Here is a 21,944-nt window from a genome sequence, read left to right as displayed (position 1 = left end):
GGGTACCAGATCACCCCACCCACCGACAAGGGCCCGCGTGACAGCTAGGATGGCGGAATGTGCAAACTATCCTAGTTTACCCGCCACATCCCCCCCTCCCCCTTCCCCCTTCATCCTCGGTAGACGGACTTTTCGGCCACGGACTTTTCGGCCTAGGACACTTCGGCGTAGAACTTTTCGGCCACATATTTTGAGCAGATAGGACTTTTTGGCCAATTCAAAATTGTGTTTATTTGTTTGTGTAATGTTGATTTTTTATTGTATTAAATCCTTAATATAATTACAGAAATACTTATAGGATGGCACTTAATATATGTAACGGCGATAAAAAAAGATTTTTGGAATAAAAAAATGTGAATTTGCCGAAAAAAGTCCTAGCCGCCGAAATGTCCCTACAATTCAACATCTCACACTCCTCAAAACATCGCCCACACTATCCAACTAACTATACTTACACCACGGATCGCGGCAAGCTTATCAAGTCTGTCGCTTGCAGAGTATTAAGTCATTTTACAGTCAGAGAGAGCGATGCCCAATAGCCAGTGTGTTGTCTTGTTGTTGTGTGTTGTTTTGTTGTTGTGGTTGCTTTTTGTTGCTGATTGTTTTGGTGTGTGTTCGTTGTGTTGTTAGATTGTTGTTGTACTGTGTGCTTGGTGTTGGGTTGTTGTCGGTCGTCGTCGTCGTCGTCGTTATCCTGGCAACGCCGACCAGGCCTACACTACAACACCAGCACCCATCCGAATCGACAAAACGTACTAGTTACATGGGTCGATATATGCAGCATCACGCGTCGCAGACGAATTTCTTGAGAAATAGCGGAGACTAAGCTCCTGTACTATATCTAATAGCTCTGTCTATAAGGTAGATAGGTAGTGAGCACGTTGAGTGAGCAACCGTGAAATCGACATCTCTGTGTCGTCCCGGGACAGAGACTACGCGCTACCGCCAGGCCTGGCAACACCACGCGCCGAAATTACCAGTTATTGTCTATTCTTGGGAACCGCCGAAAGAAACGGAGAGCTTTCAATGAAAACTCCGCGGCGGTAGGTGGAGGGGGGATTTATTTGTTCGCCTTGTGATAGTCAGTTGTTACTATGTTGTCATAGAACACGATGCAAGTGATTAGCGTTACATTTCTACACCTTGACCTCAAGTCACAACGCTCTCTCAGGCAACTTTCCCCCCGGAAACATGGGCGTGAAACCAATTTATACAGCGCTGGCAGCACGCACGCACGCCACAGCAACACACACACACACACACACAGCACACACAACAACACACACACACACACACACACACACACACCACGACACACACACACACATACATAATATATATATTATATATATGATATATATATATAAATATATATAAAATATATGATACACTTATATGCTATACTGCTAGTACCCGTCCTCCAGACGGTTTGAGTGGCGGTTGATTTGAGGATGCGGTTTAACCATTTATCTCTCACTTTTAGATAGACTGTATTTTACAGTAAATACTGCATATGTAGACTCGAATCATACCCTAATGCAATCATCATTGGTTAAAAAAAACTGTATCTAATTATATAAAAATCTGAAATTTTCACCTTAAATTACAATACCATTCTTCCAAAAAAAAGGGGACAGTGGGGTGATTTCATACTTACCAATTTCCAATATTTAGATTATTCGTTGAAATATATTCATTCTGGTAGAAGCATCATTAAATAAACAAATTCTTAAAAACAAAATAAAAATGCACGCGAGTAGTTTTGAAGATATATATCTGAAAGTCAGTGGACGGCGGCGGCCGGGTTACACCTTCCCGTTGTCAAATATTGGCACACAACGCTGCGCACACACACATCACACACACCGCGCGCACGCACGCACGCACACATCGCATCCACAACGACGGGCATGTGCACGCACACACACGCGCACCCACCATCAACAAATACCAATTTACACACACAACATACACGGACACGCACATGCACACAAACACACCACACACGCACACACGCACACACGCACATACGCACCACATATACACAAACTCCCACACATACATCACATTACACCACAACACACACATACAAAATGCAGATCGTATCTCGTTGGGTGTCTCAATTTTTGTCTCACAGCTTGCCGCGGCATCAGTGATTTGCCTGTCTTATAACGCAGCGCCAATTACAATGTCTTTGCATGTGTGCGTGTGGCGGTAGCCGACTTGTGCGTGCGTGCGTCTCGCGCGTGGTTTAGTGTGGCTTGCTAGGCTAGGTGAAGCTCCACTAATTTAAAATGACCTTATATTATAACTTTAATCGTACAATTCAGATATCGCTATCATTATCATGACAAATCGCGTGAGAAACACAATTTAATAGCTTTAACACATTGCAAAAGGGGACTGGAGATTACTATAGTGTACGGTAGAGGCCTATGTGTGTGCTCTTAGACAATCGAAACGGCGTCTAAAAATGTCACACACGGGCGCGCACACACAACACGCACACACACATACACACACACACACACACACACACACACACACACACACACACACACACACACACACACACACACATATATATATATATATATATATAACTGCAGCAGCCGTCTCTCGTTGGTGTTTTGTCTTAAATTTTCGCCTGACAGCTGTGCGCGGCAGTGCTTGGTTGTTTATACACCGCAGCCGCAATGGCTTTGGTGTGTGCGTGTGTGCTCATGCGGATTTGACGATCTTAAAATTTGCTGCGGGTTTCCGATGAATGCCGAAGTTTCTTCGGGCACATAACTTTTTAGAAAATTCCCTCCAAAAGTTACTTTACGATCAGAAAAAATCGCGTTCTAACGTAGCGGAATGTATTCGGGACGTCCAGAAGGGGCCCCAGCTCGATTCGCGTGAGAATACGTGGTACGGTTTCGGATCAGATACGGAAAACGACACTTCGGCTTTTTCTGCTATTATATTATAGATATGCATGTGTGCGTGTGTGCATGCGTGCGTGCGTGAAACTCATACTGCTGTCATTGGTGTTTGTATTGAGTAAGTAATCATTATATCATTGTTTTTGCTACTTAGATAATAACATTGTTTATGCTGTTTAGACAATACCATTGTCTCCTACATTGTATTTGCATTCATCTTTGCGTTTATCTCTGCATGTTTATTTCTTTCATAGTCCATTGTCTATTGACAGTAGAATTAATTTTATTCAAAAATCAAATAGAAACAACAAAAATTTGCAATTTAAGCACAAAAAAGAGTATCAAATAAATGTATGTGCATGTTTGGTGAGAAGATTGAAACTAACCAAGGATTAGATAGTTAGAAATGATTTTTATTGTAGAGATTAAAATTAAACATTGAGATTGACATTAAAGATTTTGCCCAGAAAGCATAATTGCAGTACAACAAGCTAGCGAGCATGCATGGAGTACAAACTCTCCTTGAATAATGTGATTGCCATATCATACTTAAAATAATTATTGAGAAAATATATTATCATTATTATATTTAATATTAATTAGTATCACTGGGTAATTGTAGCATTCTCCAGAACATATATATTAAAGTTGTTATGTTGTCCGACACCAGATGGCAGGCCGATATCACATGCTTGTATTATTGAGCGGTGATGCACTCTAACCCTTCAGAGGCCTGTCCACACATACTCCCCGGCAATTTTCATCCGTCCTGAAAATAAATGTTTATAATACAGGTAATCAAAGTTGACAACCAGATGTAAATTACTCGCATTTCCATTAAAAAACTGACTAATTAACATGTGAACTTCAACAGTTATTTGCGTTATTACAGTACTATATGTAAGATTGCTGTATATAGTATAAATTGTGATGTAACAAAATATGTTTATGACAAATCAAAGAGACAACACATCCAGCAAACACAACGACGACAACTGAGCATGCGGAATCTTTATTCGTTATTGAATCATGGCTGTCATGTTTAGAAACGCTGCGTGGAACCATTACGTGCCTTTGCTGACATGACGTACAGTAGCGTCATGATTATCAATATGTAGATGTGTTTATGTAGTATGTGTGCTAGTGGTTGCTAGGTACTTACTTGACATACGGTGCTGGTCACCACCGCGTAAAAGCATGGGTTTATGTGGCAATGGAAGGTTTAGGGTTACACGATGTGACGCAGCAGCAACTCTCTGTGAATAAAGTGAGATTTCTAGTGTTAGTGACAGTTATCGTGCTTGCGTTTTATGTCGATTTAAATATTGCCTGTTTGATTATCACGTTGGCTAAATACGCTATTATTTAATGGTTCCTGGTTAGTTATTTCCCTAACTAATGAATATACTTTATATCGTTATGCTATTGAAATCATCAGTATAAGTGTGAGCTGGTCTATGTTTATAATTACCATGAGTACTAAATAGTAATGGCTTACGACACTATATCTATAGAATGTGAATCTAGATTTTGTATATTTGTATAAGTGATTGAACGAGCCACAGTCAAGAAAATTAAATTTTTTATAAAAAAACTTATTAAGAAACAAACGTAATAAAAAAACTAAAGATTTATAAGTGTTATGAGCATGATTACATGGAGGCGATGATGTAGGTGTACTCCTGCACTCAGTATTGTGTCCATGCAGTGAAACTGGATCACATGACGAGCACACGTCTAGCCCTGCAACATCAGGAAAGCAGGTTACCCTTTACTTTTTATCCTCGCTTTTATATAGGAATGCATCGACGCAGAATGCAGCCACATTCGTGTACACGCGGCCGTTCCGCAGTGCAGACATATGACATTAGTACAGTCGCTACGCATAGACTCGGTCCCTTCATTCACTTCTCTCTTTCCCCTTCCTTTCCCTTTCCCCTCCTTGCTTTCCTCCGTTCCTTCATATTCTTTTTTTTCTCCTTCCCTCTCTCCCTTTCCTCCTTGTTCCCTCGTTCCTTCATTTTCTTCTCTTTCTTCTTCCTCTCTCCTTTCCTCCTTTCTCTCCTCTTCGTTCTTCCATTTCTTTCTCTTTCTTCTCCTTCCCTCCTCTCCTTTTCTCCTTGCTCTCTCCGTTTCCTTCATTTCTTTTCTTTATCTTTCATTCCCTTTCGACTTCCCTACTTTATTTTGTAACATTACGATTTCTTCTTAACTAGTTCTATAACAGCAAGTTCAGTGGTGAAATTAATGAATCTATGTATCTTATGGCCTGGGTGGATGTAAGGTGTAGTGGATGCGCTGCATAATTACTCTTATATATCTATGTATCTAAAATGGTATGGTGAAGTAAGTGTAGTGAGATTGACCTGGATAAATATAACATCTCTATATATTATGTATCTATGTATCTATACTGGTGGGTGGCGTTATGTAAGTGAGAATTGCGTGCATATTTCATATCTATATATCTATGTATCTATATAGGCTGGTGGAGTAGTGTAAGGTGATTAAACGCTTTGCTACTTTATCTTATTATTAGTGTATCTATACTGGCTGGGGTTGGTTAGACGTAAGTTGTAAGTGGAATTGACGCTGCATACTTAAATCTCTAATATCTATGGTATCCTATACTGAGTGGGTGGAGTTAAGCTGATATGAGAATTAACGCTGCTAACTTACATATCTATTATCTATGTATACATAATACTGGCTGGGTGGATTGTCAGATGTAAGTGAGAATTGACGCTGCGAATTAACATCTATAATATCTATGTATCTATTGGCTGGTTGGACGTTGTTGTAAGTGAGATTGACGCTGGTATAACTTAATATGTGCGGCCGCCTTCAGCTGTAGCTATAAAAAAAAACAAACGTTTTATTAACGAAAATGTAAATATTGTTCGGCAAGAACAAAGAAAGGTGGAACTGTATATTATATTCTTTGTTTGAATTTGTTGAACTTTGCGTTCATAATCAGTCAGCAGGTTATTAAACTATCTATATGTACAGTCTATGTATTTTATATAAGTGTATATATCGATGAGATAATAGAAAAGGAGTGTGATGTGAATTCAATAACAAGGCGAATATCGTCATGTACTTAGCCATTAGATGTACTACGAATTTTTACTAGCGTACTCAACAGATTGAGCATCTCAATCGGACACAGTAATTCGACTAGCATCGAGCGAATCGTTTCCTCGTTCCCGCAATCCGGAGATAAGACTAAAAACGTACGACCGATTTTTCATATATGTTGCAGCAGACTGAATGTATAAACGCTATTGAAACCAAAGCAGGATAGGCGAAGCACACGATGCCGATGGGAGCAAGAGGTCGGTAGTAGCTGCTTTTGTTTCAAGTTAGAGCGGCTTTTATAATTCGTTTAGCTGAGGCAAATGAATGGAAATGTGTCGACGTTTTAGTCTGTATCTCGCATTGGCAGGTGTATATGGAGAACGATTTCGCAGATGCTAGGGCGAATGTGACGTTACGATGAGTCAGTTGGTATTGAGTTCGCTTAGTAAATCTAGGTGTTCTAGGTTAGGTAATGACGAATTTCCTGTGTTATGAAAGTCCACTCTCCTATTATTATTATGAATATTATAATAACTCACCCAGTTACAAGATGTAGAGTGTAGAGTGTGGAGAACGGGAGAGTTGGCTGCTTGCAATCGTTGGAATGTAAGATCTATTCAGATCAAGTCTGTCTATCAGATGTCGTATCGTTGTACAAAGTTAGGGAGTAGATGTAACGACTAACGTACGTGCGTGCGTGCTGTTGCGTGCGAGGTGCGGGGATGTGCGTGTGTGCGTGTCGTGAGAAATCACTGGTTGTTGTATGATCTGGATTTACTGTTATATATGTGTGTGTGTGATTGTGTGTGTGATGTGTGTGTGTGTGTGGTGTCGTGTAGTTGTTGTGTGTGTGTGTGTAGATGTATTGTGTGTTAACAGCAGAGATAAGTGAAGTTGTATATGTGTGTGTGTAGTCTGGTGGAAGGGATGCTTGTGTGTGTGGTGTGTGAATGTGTGGGTGTGTTGTGTGTTGTGTGTGTGTGTGTGGTGTGTGTTGTGTGGTGTGTGTGTGTGATGTTAGTATTGTGGTAGTGGGGACTCAGGAGGCGGCTGTGGACAGCCGTTGAGTGGCTGCTAGACAAACATCTTAGTTACCGCAATCCCTCACACTCGCATTCGGAAGACGGACTTTAGGCCACGAACACTCCGAACGAAAACGCTGACGTCTGTTTGAATGGTGTGTATATGCAGTCACCGCGTTCGCCGCAGAATATTCTGAGAAATAGCGAGATTAGCTCGTAATATACTAGTATAGCTCTTGTATATAAGTTAGATAGGTGTGCGCGCGTGAAGGAGAGTCGTGATCGAATTCTGTGGTCGTCCGGGGCGTGGACCAGAGACTACGGCGCCTAGCATGCTGACACGCCACGCGCCGAAAATTACCGCTAGTGTTGATATTCGTGAGAAAACCGCGGAGTATAAGGAAAAGGCTTATCTATGAAACTCTGGCGCGTTCAAGAATTGATAATGAGATGCGAAGCCGCCCGTGTGTCTGTCCTTATCATTGTACACGATGCGATGTAGCGCCGCGCTGTTTTCTGTCTGATCTATCTGCTTATGTTTCCGCCTTTATTGGCTTAGGATGCAAAAATTGTCAGACTGTTGGGTGATCAGCAATTAGGGAGCGTGAAGCATTCATTAGTCATAGCTGAGGCAAATAATTATAGAACTTGTGATTTCACGTGCATAGGGCTATAACAACGTGTGTGGGTCTAACACATATCAGATAAGATGAGCTGTTATTGGCTCATACCCTTCCGACGAATAAGAGGAGATCAAGGCTTCATTTGGTGGAGCAAGAAACATGCCAAATTGAAGGTATTTAGGAAATATGATGAAGCACGTTTTACTTTGTTAATGTGTTGAGAAGCTATGTAAAGTAATTTTTGCTTAAAAATGGGATGATGCACATACACGCATGCGTGCACGTACATGCGCACATGCGCGCACGTACACGCGTGCGTGCACGTACAAGCAGGCGTGCGCATACACGCGGGCGGCCGAATATGCGTGCGCGTACGCGCATGGGTGCAGATACACGTGTGCGCGCACGTACACGCGTGCGTTCATATACGCGGGCGGGCGCATAGACGCGTGGGCATGCACGTATGCGCGCACGTACACGTGCGTGTACGCATGCGAGCACGTACACGCATGCGCCCGCTTACACACGTGCGTGCACGTACGCGCATGCACATAGACGCATGCGTGCGCATACACGCGTGCGTACACTTACACGCGTGCGCGCACGTACACGCAGGCGTTCGTATATACGCGTATGCGTGCACGTACGCACATGGGTACACATACGCGCGTGCACATACACGCATACAAGCGTGCGTGCACGTACACGCGTGCGGGCACGTACGCGCGTGCGCGCACATACACGCGTGCGTGCACATTCATGCGCGAATGCACATAAGGAGTTCGGCTGCACGAGCATGGACATTTCCGATGGGTAACACCATCCGCTTGCCCAGTGCCCTCGTGGCAACACCGGCATCCTGACTCTGTGACTGTGCACGAGTCTTTGCGCCCGTGCGTGCGGTACCTCGGCTATTTATGCAGCAGAGAGTCGTGTTAGCTTCCTTGCTTGACTCGCAGTGTTGTGTTGTTATTACAATAATCTGTGAGTTATGACTGTAAGTTGGGCGGGATGTGTCTGAAGGGGGAGGTCAAACTGCATGCAGCGCCCCCCTTCGCACACTCAGGATACAATACATACAATAGATACAATAGATACAGTAGATACAGTAGATTGCAGGGGCGGCGCCCCGAACCCCCCCCCCCCACTATACAGGCAGAAAATATAAGTCTATATGTATTTTGTATGATCGGAAAGAAATGCAAGAAAAGAAAGAGGGAATAAGGAGGAGAGGAAGGGGGAAAGAGCGAAAGAGAGTGTTTATCCACATTTTCATCTGCCTACTGGAAAATTACAAAGTTTGACGAAGTCCCTCTAGCCTCTGCCTTACTCTATAGCAAACAGACATGCACAGCGCCGTATTTGCCCCAATACCGTGCGGACTTCGGGGCCTGATCCTGTGCTTCGGAGGCTCGATCGAGGGTCGATTCAGTCCGTCTGGCATATTGCCACACACTGTACTTTACGCACTACGCACGCTGTACGCACGCTGTACGCACAGCATGAACGCAGCGCGTATACCGCACGTACAGACGTTCCGCAGTAACCTCCGCGCGGACATAAGACCCTTATGAGCCGTTAGTTTTATGTAATATTTTATATCTAATTTCCTTTTATTCTTTAGTTGGAGTAATTGCACTTTAGTTCTTAATCTTTTTAATTAATAAATTTGATGTATTCTTTATTTAAATATCCTAAGCAGCTTGGGTTTTTAAGGCAAAACTGTGGTCAGCCCAACATGAAGAAACCTCATAAACTAAAGCAAAAAGCTAGTCGAGTGATGTTTATAAGTGTTTAAATTATCAATTCGCAATGTTATTTTTGACTATTACAGGTCTGAGAAATGAAATTTCTGTACGCCCTGAAAAAGATTCCTATTTCATATTATTTTCCCCCTCCAATTAAGTATTCATATGCATCAAATTTATACTTCACTATAGTTGACATGTACATAGACATGTTACTGAAAAGGTGTATATTCCGTTTTCTTCCATTTAAAATTGAATTTTTACTTGTCGATGTGCACCATATTGCCTCCATTTCAGTGCGAAATTGAAAAGCTCCCTACCCTCCACACCCACCCCCGCTCGGCAGCTCGCCCTGGCTTCCTCGCTCGGCTCTTCGCGCCCCTAAAACTCAGCCCCCCGCGCATGCGTCGCTTCATTCTCTCAATTGGCCCCCCACTATTGACAAACCGTGGACGCCGCCGATTGCAGCCAAATGAAGTGAAAGCCGCCATTCTGTCGTGGAGTTTGGGGTGACGGAGGCTTGAAGCCAAGCCACGCTGGGTGGAAAATATCAGTTTCTCGTATTTATATATATATAATTGTGCGTGCGTGCGTACGTGCGTGCGTGCGTGCGTGCGTGAAACATATGCTGCAGTCGTTGGTTGTGAGTAAGTCCATATTATATCATTGTTTTTCCTACTTGGATAATAACATTGTTTATGAAGTGTGTGCAATAACATTGTTCATACTGTTTAGATAATGTACTGTTGTCTCCTACATTGTATTTGCATTGTCCTTTGCATTTATCTCTGTATGTTTAGTCCTTTCATAATCCCTTGTCTATTGACAGTAGAAATAATTTTATACAAAAATCACGTTAAAAATTCGATATAAAATCTTATTTGTCCTGCAAAAAAATTCAACTTACGCACAAACAAGCGTATAAAATAAATTTATGTGCATGTTTGGTGAGGAGATTGAAACTAACCAAGGATTAGATAGTTAGAAATGATTTTTATTGTAGAGATTATTATTAATTGACATTTTAAAACATTTTGCCCAGAAAATATAATTGCAGTACAACAAGCTAGTGAGCATTGATGCATGGAGTACAAACTCTCATTGAATAATGTGATTGCCATATCATACTTAAGATAATTATTGCGAAAATATATTATCATTTTATATATTTAATATTAATGAACATCACTGGGTAATAGTAGCATTCTCCAGAACATATATATTAAAGTTGTTATGTTGTCCGACACCAGATGGCAGGCCGATATCACATGCTTGTATTATTGAGCAGTGATGCGCAAAAGGTTGAAAGCTTGTTTCGTCGCTCACATACGTCAGACCTACGTCACAGTTTCGACTGTACAAAATTTAATTAATTTTGTTTTTAATAGGGTTAGGGTTATTTTTTAGAGTTAGGTTAGGGTTAGGGTCACAATGCACCTTAAATAGGAGTTTGAGTCCGCATGGACGTGACGTCACTCACTCATGAACGAGCGACGAAGCAAGCTTTCAACCTCTTGCCAGTGATGCATTGAGCGGTGATGCATTCCAACCCTTTAGAGGTCTGTCCACACATACTCCCCGGCAATTTTCATCCGTCCTGAAAATAAATGTCGTACACATGTAATAAGTTGACAACCAGATTTAAATTACTCGCATATCCAATTAAAAACTGCTAATTACACGTCAACTAATTGCGCTTATCTACAGTAATATGTATAATGCTGTGATATAGTATAAATTGGGAATGTACAAAATACTGTTTACTGACAATCAAAGAGACAACACATCGCCACAACACTGAGCAAATCGGAATCTATTCGCTATTGAATTATCGGCTGTCATGGTTTAGAAACGCTTGCGTGACCCTTACGTGACCTTTGCGTGACCTGACGTCACGTAGCGTCATGTACATATTATTTGTAGATGTGTTTATGTTAGTATGTGTGCTAATGGTTGCCTAGTGTACTTACTTGCATACGGTGCCTCGTCCACACGGCGTAGAAGAACAGGGGTTTTTGTGGCATGGAGGTTTAGGTTCACACAGGTACTTGCAGCAGAGATGTTCATACTCTGGTCCATCTGTTTGACTCCTATTGTAAATAAAGAAGTCAACTCTATCTTCAAAACTATGAATGTCAATAAGGCAACTGGGCCCGATGAAGTACCAGCTAAATTTTATAAATCGGCCTCTCATAATTATTATTTCCCCTGTCTTGACAACTTTGTTCAATTCCTCTATTAACAGTGTGAAATTTCCGGACCAACTCGAAATAGCCAAAATAATTCCTTTACATAAAACCGGTTCACAGAATGAACCAGCTAACTATCGGCCTATCTCTCTCTTATCACCATTATCAAACAATTTTGAAAAACTAACTTATATTTTCGCCTCACGAAATTTTTAAATCAGAATAATGTTCTTAGTACGTATCAATTTGGGTTTCGGAAAAACTACTCTACTGCGCTAGCTACAGCTGAAATCTTTGATAACTTGGTTAATGCAGTAGACTCTCGACTGCATATGATACTTGCTGCATTTTTCTGGACCTTTCCAAAGCTTTCGATACAGTTAACCACAATATATTACTCACAAAACTGGAACATTATGGTATCAGAGGTTTGGCTTTAGATTTTTTTCGATCATACATAACTAATCGTTATCACTATACATCTATAAATTCATACAAATCAAACTTGGCTGAGACGACCTGTGGTGTCCCTCAAGGATCTTACCTACCCTAGGTCCACTATTCTTTCTTATTTATGTTAACGATCTCCCCAATGCTACCAATTTTAACACCAGACTTTTTGCTGATGATACTAACCTATTTATGACAAATAAAAACATCGGTGATCTTCAACACTTAGGGGTAGTTAATACCGAAATTTAAAAAATTGACACGTGGATATCAGCAAATATCCTATCAGTCAACTATCAGAAAACTAAGTTTATGATTATTTCTAACTCAAAGAAACAGAACAACAACTTTAGCGTGAAAATGGGAAACCACCATCTTCCTTCTACATCCGCTATAAATATCTAGGAATCTTCATTAATAATCGTCTTACATGGAAGAATCATATTACCTATATTTCGGCAAAAATTGCAAGATCAACAGGTATTATATCTAAACTTAGACACTATATTCCACAAGATCTGCTTACTACTATATATTATTCACTGGTTTATCCGTATCTAACATACGCAGTATTAACATGGGGTACAGCCAACAAAACTACACTAAAACCTCTACAAACAGCTCAAAATAAAATTATCAAACTTGTAAAATTTGCTCACTAGAGAGACCCTGCAACCCATTATTTCCACGAATTGCATTTACTCAAACTAATCGACATCTATAATCTAGAGTTAGGTAAATTTATGTATAAATACAATACAATACAGTGAGCATTCCTAGTGTTAGTGACATGCAGTTATCGTGCATACTTGCATTCACCGTAACGCGACTCTAAAATGTCTTTACTTCTTAATTAAACTGCAGATGGCAGCACATATAGAGTAGGAGAATGTGTCAATATACAGAAAAGTAGAATCTTGGATTAATCTAGATTCTGACTGCCTGCGTTTTTCATCTCGATTTAATTTTACCTGTTTTATTATCACGTTGCTAAATATGCTATTATTTATTGGTTATGAATATCTCCTCTTGTCTCTCTTCTACGCTGCTTGCTATCAGTATAATTAAGTGTGAGCATGGTATATGTTATATATCACCATGTATACTAAATAGTAATGCTTACACATTCATTCTATAACTGTGAATCTATATTTGTATATTTACTATAAGTGAATGAACGGCATTAGATCAAGACATACAAATCGTTGTTTATATATGTGTTTATAAGCCACTGATTACATGGAGGCAGATAGAATTGTAGGTGTACATACCTGCACACCGGAGTAGTTGTGTTACATGAGTGAATGCCGGGTTCACATGGCCACCTAGCGCAAGAGCCTGCAACATTCAAAACAGCAGCGTAAACCCTTTACTTCTATTATCCTCGCTTTATATATTGACATGCACGCACGCACGCATGCACGCACGCACGCACGCACGCGCGCACGCGAGCGCACATTAACATTCACGCATGCACGTATACACATATGTATGTACACGTACACATACCATACTCATATAATTACTCTCACCCCTCCTTTCCCTTCCTCTCCCCTCCCATTACCATCCCGTCCCTTTCTCTTCCCTCCATTCTCGTTCCTTCACTTAATTTATTCGTGTAACATTACGACTCCTCATCAAGCAATTATAGAAAAGCACATCTCATGAAATTCATAAATTAGCTTTCAAAAAAAACGTTAGTATCTATACTGGCTGGGTGGACGTTAGTATTGTGAGTTTAAGTATTAAGTTAGTATAAGTGAGAATTGACGCTGCATAACTTACATGCAAATGCGGGCATGTCTCGGGGTATGTCTCCAGCTGTAGGCATACCTAAAACACAAACAACCTGGTTTCAAATTAAGAAAACATGGACAATACTTCGCTACAAGTACAGAGAAATACGCAACAGATCACATATTAATTCCTTGGTTTGATTTGCTTATATAACGTGTTAATTAAAAGTCAGGTCAAGTAGGTTATTCGAACTAGCTAGATGTACAGTCTATTGTATATGTATATAACTCACCCGCTACTGCCACAAGTATAGCACATAGAGTGATGAGAAGGAGAGTTGGCTGCTTCATCGTTGGAATGTAGATGATATCTCACCAGATGCAAGTCAGTCTATCAGATAGTCCCGTCTCGTTGTCCACGTATAGAGGCAGCTAGATATAACCGACTACTTATATAGGCCTACGTATGTGCGTACGTGCGTGCATTTTTCATCAACCTGATTTGTCTTCATTAACTCCTGATATGTAATAATGTGTGGATGTGTGCCCCAATCTCCAAACCTGTTCTAACAGATGCAATCACCAGATCAGATGCAAGTCAGTCTATCAGATAGTCCCGTCTCGTTGTCCACGTATAGAGGCAGCAGGATGTAACCGACTACGTACGTGCGTGCGTGCGTGTGTGCGTGCGTGCGTGCGTACGTGCGTGCGTGCGTGTGTGTATCGCAGGGTCACCTTGCTAGCTTGTCACTGCCTTACGTCTGACTGATTGGTCGTATATGCAGTCCCGCGTCGCCGCAGAATTTCTGAGAAATAGCGGAGATTAAGTTATGCCGGTAGGGTCTCTGCCTCCCTGACTTCTGTTTGACCTAGCTGGCTCGTTCAGATCTTTCTGACTAACCCTTTCTGAACGAGCCAGCAATGACTGCTGCCATTTTACTATGAAGTTTGCTAACAATTTCATGCTGACTGCTGCCATTTTACTACTGATTATTGTGTTTAACATTCAGGTGACTTCTGCTGCCGCTTATACTTCGAGGTTTTTAACATCCAGTGTTGGACTCGCGTCCTTTAATTTTTACTACGAGGTGGTGAACATTGTTTTTCATGCTGACTTGCTGGCATGTGTACTTACTTTGTAGGTGGGTGAACATTTCAGTGCGACGCTGCGCTGTAGTGTGTATCACGGTAGGTGTTGAAGCATTCTAAGGTGTGCGGACTGCTGCCTGCTGCTGTTACCTACTGCTATTGGTTTTTAACATCAGGTTGCTTGACTGGGAGTAGCACACCGGCGTTACACTGCAGAGGTTGGTAACATCAGTGCTTGACTGCTGCCAATCTTACTACATCTTGGGTTAACAGTTTCAGTGCTTGACGCTGCTATGTGTACCACTTGAAGGTGCAACATCATTGCTGAATGCTGCCATGTTTACTACTTGTAAGGTGGTCTGTAACATTCAGTGCGACCTGCGCCAGTGTTACACTGTTAAGTGGGTCTAACATTCAGTACTGACTCCGCCCAGTGTACTACGGTAGGCTGGTTGCTAACATCAGGCTGACGCTGCCCGTGTTACGGACTAGGGTTGGTATGAACATCAGTGCACTCGACTCGCTGCCATGGTGCTTACTACTGTAGCGGTTGTAATCTATTCAGCTGACTGTCTGCCTAGTGTTACACTGTAAGTGGGTCTAACATTCAGTGCGACTGCGCATGAGTTACTACTGAGGGTGGTGAACTATTCAATGCTGACGGCTTAGCCATGTTTACGACTGTAGGTGTGTAAACATTCAGTAGCTGACTGTCTGGCCGATGTTCTACGACTGTAGTGGTGTAACATTCGAGTGCTGAACGCGCCAATGTGCTACTGACGGATTGGGAGTACACATCATGCTACTGCGTGCCATCGTACTACGTAGTGTTGTAACATTCAGTGCTCGACTGTCGCATGGTTACCCTACTCGTAGTGTTGAACATTCAGTGCGATGCTGTTGATGTTTATCTACTGTAGGTGGTTGTAACATCAGCTGCTGACTGCCCCCTTGTTACTACCTGTAGGGTGTAACCTATTCGTTGCTCGACTGCTGCCATTGTTACTAAACTGAGGTGGTTGTAGACATCAGTGCTGACTGTCTGCCATGTTACACACTGATAGGCTGGTTTGTATACAATTCAGTGCGTGGCACTTGCTCTCTGTGTTACTACTGTATGTGGTTGAACATCAGCTGCTGCTGCCTGTGTTACACTGTAGTGAGTGTACAGTTCTAGTACTGAATTGCTCCGCTGTTACAGCCGTATGGGTGGTTGTAACATTCAGTGCTGACTGCTGCCGTATTTTTATGCACGTAGGTGTGGAACATTCCATGTTACGCGCCATGTTTACTACCTGTAGGTGGTGTAAACAATCAGTGCTGACGCTGCCATGTGTTACACGTAGGTGGTTGTAACATTCAGGCTGCACGCTGCCAGTGTTACTACTGAGCGTGTATTAACATTTCAAGTGCTGACTGCTGCCAGGTTTACACTGTAGTGGGTGTAGTAGCATTGCAGTACTGAACTGCTGGCCCTTTTCTACTTACTGGGTAGGTGGTTGAACATTCAGTGCTGAACGCTGCCGGTACTAGCTGAGGTGGTGTAAACATTCAGGGCTGAACGCTGCCTATTTGTACGGCTAACGTAGGTGGGTGTAACATTCAGTGCTGACTGCTGCCATTTTACTTACTGGTTAGGTTGTGTAACATTCCAGTGTGGACTGCGGCCATTGGTACTGACTTGTGAGGTGTTGCAAACATTCAGGCTGGATCTGCTGGCCATGATTACTGAACTGATGGTGGTTGTAACATTCAAGTCTGACTGCTCCTGCCATGTGTTACGACGTAGGTGAGTTGTTAACATTCAGATGTTGACTGTCTTGCGGAAGTTTTACACTGAAAGTGTGTAACATTCACGTGCTTGACATGCTGCTCGCTGTGACTACTGGACGGTGGTTGTTAACATCAGTGGCTTGACTGCTGCCATGTGTTTAGCTTACGTAGGTGTTGTAACATCATTTTGCTCGACTGCGCCAGTGTTACCTACTCTAGGGTGTTTGTAACATTCGCAGTGTTGACCTGCTGCCCGCGTTTTACTAGCTGTAGGGGTTGTAACATCAGTGCCTGACTGCTGCATGGTGTTAACCACGTAGCTGTGAACAGGCAGTAGCTGACTGCTTGCCATGTTTTAGCTACTTTGTAGGTTTGTGTAACATTCAATGCTGACTGCTGCCGAGTGATTTAACACTGTAGGTGTGCTAACATTCAGTGCTAGACTGCTGCTCGATGGTTAACTACTGGTAGGGGTTGTAACAATCAGGTTGACTCTGCCTATGTGTTACTGACTGTAAGGTGGTGTAACATGTCAGGTGCTGACTGCTGCCATGTTTACTACTGTGAGTGGCGTGTATACATTCCAGTGGCCCGACTGCGGCCTTGTGTTACTACTGTAGTGGGTGTTAACATGTTTGACATGCTGCCATGGTTGAACTAGCGTAGGGTGTGTAACACATTCAGGCTGACTGCTGCCATTGTATATGCTACTGGTAGTGTTTTGTTATAGCATTCATGCTGACTGCTGCTGCGTGTGCTCGTAACTAACTGGTAGGGGTGAACATCAAGGTTGACTGCTGGCGAATGTTTACTACTGGAGTGGGTTTGTAACATTCATTTGCTGACTGGCTGCATGTTTACTGTATAGGCTGTTTGTAACATTCAGTTGCACTGCTGCCATGTGTTTAGTCAACTGCTACGTGGGTGTAACATTGCAGGTGCTGACTCGCGCGCCTATTTTGTTACTTACTGATAGGTTGGCGTATACATGGCATGCTGCCTGAGTGCTGCCTGTTACACTAGTAGGGGGAACAATTCAATTGGCTGACTGCTGCGCCTGTGTTACACTTAGTAGGTGTTGTAAACATCAATGTAACTGTCGCCATTGTACTACGTAGGTGGTTCGTAATCATTTCAGGTGTTCGAGCGCGTTCCGAGTGTTACTGACTGTAAGTGGGTTATGAGATCATGCTGACGCTGCATTGTTACTAACTGTAGGAGGGTTGTAACCATCAGCTGCTCTTGAGCGCCATTGTTGTTACTTCTAATCTGTAGTGGGTTGTAACATTCAGTGCTGTACTGCGCCCATGGTTACTACTGTAGGTGGTTTAAAACATTCAGTGCTGACGCTGCCCTGTGTTGGACTACTGAGTTTGGTAACAATTCAGGCGACATGCTGCACTGTTACTACCGTATGGTTGTAACATCAGCTCGTACGCTGGCCGATGTGTTTAACTACGTTGTTATCGGTGGTTGTAAGCATTCAGTGCTGACTGCTGCCATGTGTACACTGTAGGGGTGTAACATTCAGCCTGCTGACTAGCTCCATGTTTACTACTGTATAGGTGTTGTAACATATCATGTTTGACTTGCTGCCGAGTGTTACTACTGTAGGGGTTGTAACACGAGTGCAGTATCTGCTGGCCTATGCTGTTACTACTCGTAGTGTTGTAAAACATGTTCAGGCTGATCTGCCTTATGGTTACTGATGTAGGTTGGCGTGAACCATTCAGTGCTGACCCTCTCCATGCTGATCTACTGTAAGTGGTATACATTCAGAGCTGACTGCTCCGATGGCTACACAGTAGTTGTGGAAACATGTCAGGTGCTGACTTGACTCCTATGTTTACTACCGTATGGTGCTGTAACTATTCAGCGCGACTGCTGCCCTGTGTACTACTGTACGTGGGGTAACAGCATGCTGACGCTCCCTGTGCTTTAACACTGTAGGTGGCTGAACATTCAGGGAAACGCTGCCGATGGTTACTGCACTTGTAGGTGATGTAGACATCAAGATGCGACTGCTCTGGGCGTGGTACTCAGCGTGGGCGGGGTAGGGGGGGGGGTGGAAACAGTCTCAAGGTGCTGCGTGCTTGACCAGTGCTTTACACGGAAATGTGTTGTAACCATTCAGTGACATGCTGCCCTGTGTTTACTACTGGGTAGGGGTTGAAGAATTGCAGTGCCGACTGCTGCCATGTTACTACTGTACGGTGTTTGTAACATCAGTGCGACGCGCCGTATTGTTACACTGGTAGTGGTTGAACACAGGCTGACTGCCTGCCATGTGTTACACCTTGTATGACATCAGTGCGGACTGCTGCCCTGTACAAAAAACGTGTTGTAACATCAGTGCCCGACCTGCTGCCACTGTGTGATAACGTATGGTGGTTGAACACTTCAGATGTTGACTGGCTGGCCCTGTGTTACACTGTAGCGTTGGTAACATTCAGTGCGGAACGCGCGGCTGTGTACTACGTAGGTGGTGTAACATTCAGTGCTCGACTGCTTGCCATGGTACTAACTGTAGACTGTTTTAACATTCAGTAGCTGACTGCTGCCCTGTGTTTTACTACTGTAGGTGGTTTAACATATCAGTGCAGACTGCTCGCAGTTGGTGGTGACTATAAAATCAGAATAACTGGTAGGTGGATGAACATTCAGTGTTGACTGCGCCATGTACTACGTAGGTGGTGTAAACATCATGCTGACTGCTCCTCTGTGTTACTACTGTTAGGCTGCTTGTAACATTCAGGGTGCTGACTTGCTGCCAGGTACACTGTTAGGGGTGTACACATTCAGCGCTGACCTGCTGCCATTGTGTACGTACTGTAAGTCTGGTTTGGTAACATCAGTGCTGACTGCTGCCATGTCGTTACTACATGTAGGGGGTGGGTCGAACAGTCATGCTGACTGGCTTGCCGCGTCTGTACTACTGTAAGGTGTTGTAACATCAGGTGCTGACGCATGCCATTTTAACTAACGTAGTGTGGTTGGAACAGTCAGTGCTGACATTGCGCCTGTGTTACTACTGTACGTGGTAGTAAATCAGTGCTAACTGCGCCATGTGTTACTACTGAGGTGGCTGTAACATCAGTGCTGACATGCCTGCCATGATGTTACTGACTGTATGGTGTGCTAACATCAGTGTGCTGACTGCGCATGAAGTGGTACACTTGTAGGTTGTAAACATTCAGTGCTGACGTCTGCCTGGCTGTGTTGACATTAGCTGTAGTGTCGTTTAACATTCAGCTGCTGACGCTGGGCCTATGTGTTTTCTACTCGACGGTGGTTGGTAACCATCAATGCTGACTGGCTGGTCCCAGGTGTTACTACTGTAGTGTTGAAATCAGGTGCGACTGCGCCATGTTTACTACTTAAGGTGTTGTAAAAAATGTCAGTGTCTGACTGCTGCCAGTGTACTACGTAGGGTGTAAACAATCATGCGGCGCTGGCCCGTGTGTTACTACAGGTGTGAACATCTATGCTGACTGCTGCCATGTGCTACACTTGTAGGTTTGGTTAACAGTGCAGTGCTGACTGCTGCCAATGTGTACACTGTGTAGGTGTGTAACATTCAGTGCCTCTGACTGCTGCCGAGTTATCAACTGTTAGGTGGCTGTAACATTCAAGTGCTGACGCTGCGGCCTATGTGACTAACGAGTGTTTAACATCAGTCTGACATCTGCCAGTTACGCTACGTAATGATGGTTGTAACATTCATTGCTGACTGCTGCCTCTGTTACCTACCTGTACGGTGGTTAACATTCCAGCTGACTGCTGCCCTGCGACTACGTAGGTGGTGTAACATATTCAATGCTGACTGCTGCCAAAAAAATGTGTTACTACGTAGGCTGGGTGTAACATCAGGTGCTGACGCGCCCTGTGTTTACATACGTAGTTTGTAACATTCAGTGCTAAAACGCGCCGACTGTGAGCTACGTAGGTGTTATTAACATTCAGTACTGACTGCGCCGTGTGTTACGACTGGTGTTGCTAAACATTCAGTACACGCTGCCAATGTTAAGCTACTTGTATGTTGCTAAACATTCAGTGCGGACTGCTGCCTACTGTGTTTAGCACTGTAGGTGGGACAGCTATTCAGGCTGACTGCTGCCTTATGATGTACTGACTGTATGGTGTTGTAACATTCAGTTGTTGACTTGAGATTCAAACAGAGCGACAGATAACATACCACTACATCAGGAGAGCGCCGATCCATCGGAACAGGTACGGCGCTAGTAAACAGTGCGTACCTTCATCTTACAGGGGCGAGCGTTCCGTGCGTGGCGAGCGTGCCGAGCGGCGCGTGCGTGGCGTGCGTGCGTGCCTGCGTGCGCGCGATGCATGGGAACAGTAGCGCTAGGTAAGACATGCTTACCTCGTCTTACAGGGGGCAAGCGTGCGTGCGTGCGTGCGTGTGTGCGTGCGTGTGTGCGTGCGTACATGTATGTGCCTATGCGTCATGCAGCATGTATACACAATAACTCACAAATACTCACTCTATTCATCTTTCTCTCTCTCTCTCTCTCTCTCTCTCTCTCTTCCATCGTCATCTCTCTCTCCCTCCTCTCTCTCTCTCCTTCTCTCTACTCTCTACTCTATTCGCTTTTCTCATTCGGCTCTCTCTCTGTCTCTTCTCTCTTTCTCTATCATTCTCTCTCTACTCACTTCACCCCCCGTCTATCTGTCCCTGTCTCATCTATCTCTCTTCTCTCTCTCTCTTCCTGTGGTCTCTCTCCCGCTCGTCTCATCTCGTCTCTCTAGTCTCCACTCCCCCCTCCCTAATCTGTCCTTCTCTCTATCTGTCTCCCTCTTCCTCTCGGTCTCCGCTCCCGTCGTACTCACCGCTCTCTCCTTCCTCTGCCTCTCACTACATCCACACACAAACATCACAACACTCCACCTGCTCTCTCCTCTCTCTCTCTCTCTCTCTCGTCCTCACTTCCCTGGTCTGGCAGAGTCTTTCAGCAGCTCATCAGCTCTGTTCTCTTACAGGAGGCATTATTAATGTCATGCCGATGCTGTATACAAAGGTCGCTCCTGTACCAGCCCAGGTAGATACATGTATATATATATATATACGTATAATGTCTTCACTGTCAGCTCAGCTGCTGTTTTGTGTTGCTGTGTGCTTGTCTATGTTGCTGTGTGCTTGTCTATGTTGCTCTGTGCTGTCTACATTCGCTGGTGTGCTTGTCAGTTGTTGTTGTGGTCTTGTCATGTTCTGTGGTGCTGTCTATGCTGCTGTGGCCGTCTAGTTGCTTTGTGCTTTCTGCGTCTGTGTGTCTTGATCTAATGTTGCGTTA

The 21,944-nt window shown here is 43.4% G+C and overlaps 2 protein-coding genes across 6 annotated transcripts in view; one reads left to right on the top strand and one right to left on the bottom strand.

Moving 5' to 3' along the window:
- Nucleotides 1-14,224, bottom strand: part of LOC106807249 — a 23,250-nt gene extending 9,026 nt beyond the window's left edge. For 2 of the 5 annotated variants that reach the window (XR_001393641.1, XR_001393644.1), the window contains exon 1: nt 14,067-14,224. Coding sequence is in view for 3 of the 5 variants with exons in the window: in XM_014809539.1 (XP_014665025.1) it covers nt 10,905-10,995; nt 11,369-11,488; nt 13,309-13,375; nt 13,823-13,870; nt 14,067-14,124 (384 nt within the window). In the remaining 2 variants the exon portion in view is untranslated. Of the gene's footprint in view, nt 1-3,319; nt 3,697-10,371; nt 10,996-11,368; nt 11,489-13,308; nt 13,376-13,822; nt 13,871-14,066 lie in introns of those variants that run through there. The other 3 variants (XM_014809540.1, XM_014809539.1, XM_014809541.1) reach the window with 3 other exon arrangements.
- LOC106807225 overlaps nt 1-21,944 on the top strand; it is a 48,760-nt gene that overhangs the window by 19,802 nt on the left and 7,014 nt on the right. The gene's annotated exons all lie outside the window — the stretch shown is intronic.

This window comes from Priapulus caudatus, unplaced genomic scaffold (genome assembly GCF_000485595.1).
Source record: "Priapulus caudatus unplaced genomic scaffold, Priapulus_caudatus-5.0.1 Scaffold202, whole genome shotgun sequence".
Lineage (NCBI taxonomy): Eukaryota > Metazoa > Priapulida > Priapulimorpha > Priapulimorphida > Priapulidae > Priapulus > Priapulus caudatus.
Note: the sequence above shows the minus strand (reverse complement) of the source record. Positions and strands in the feature narration are given on the sequence as shown.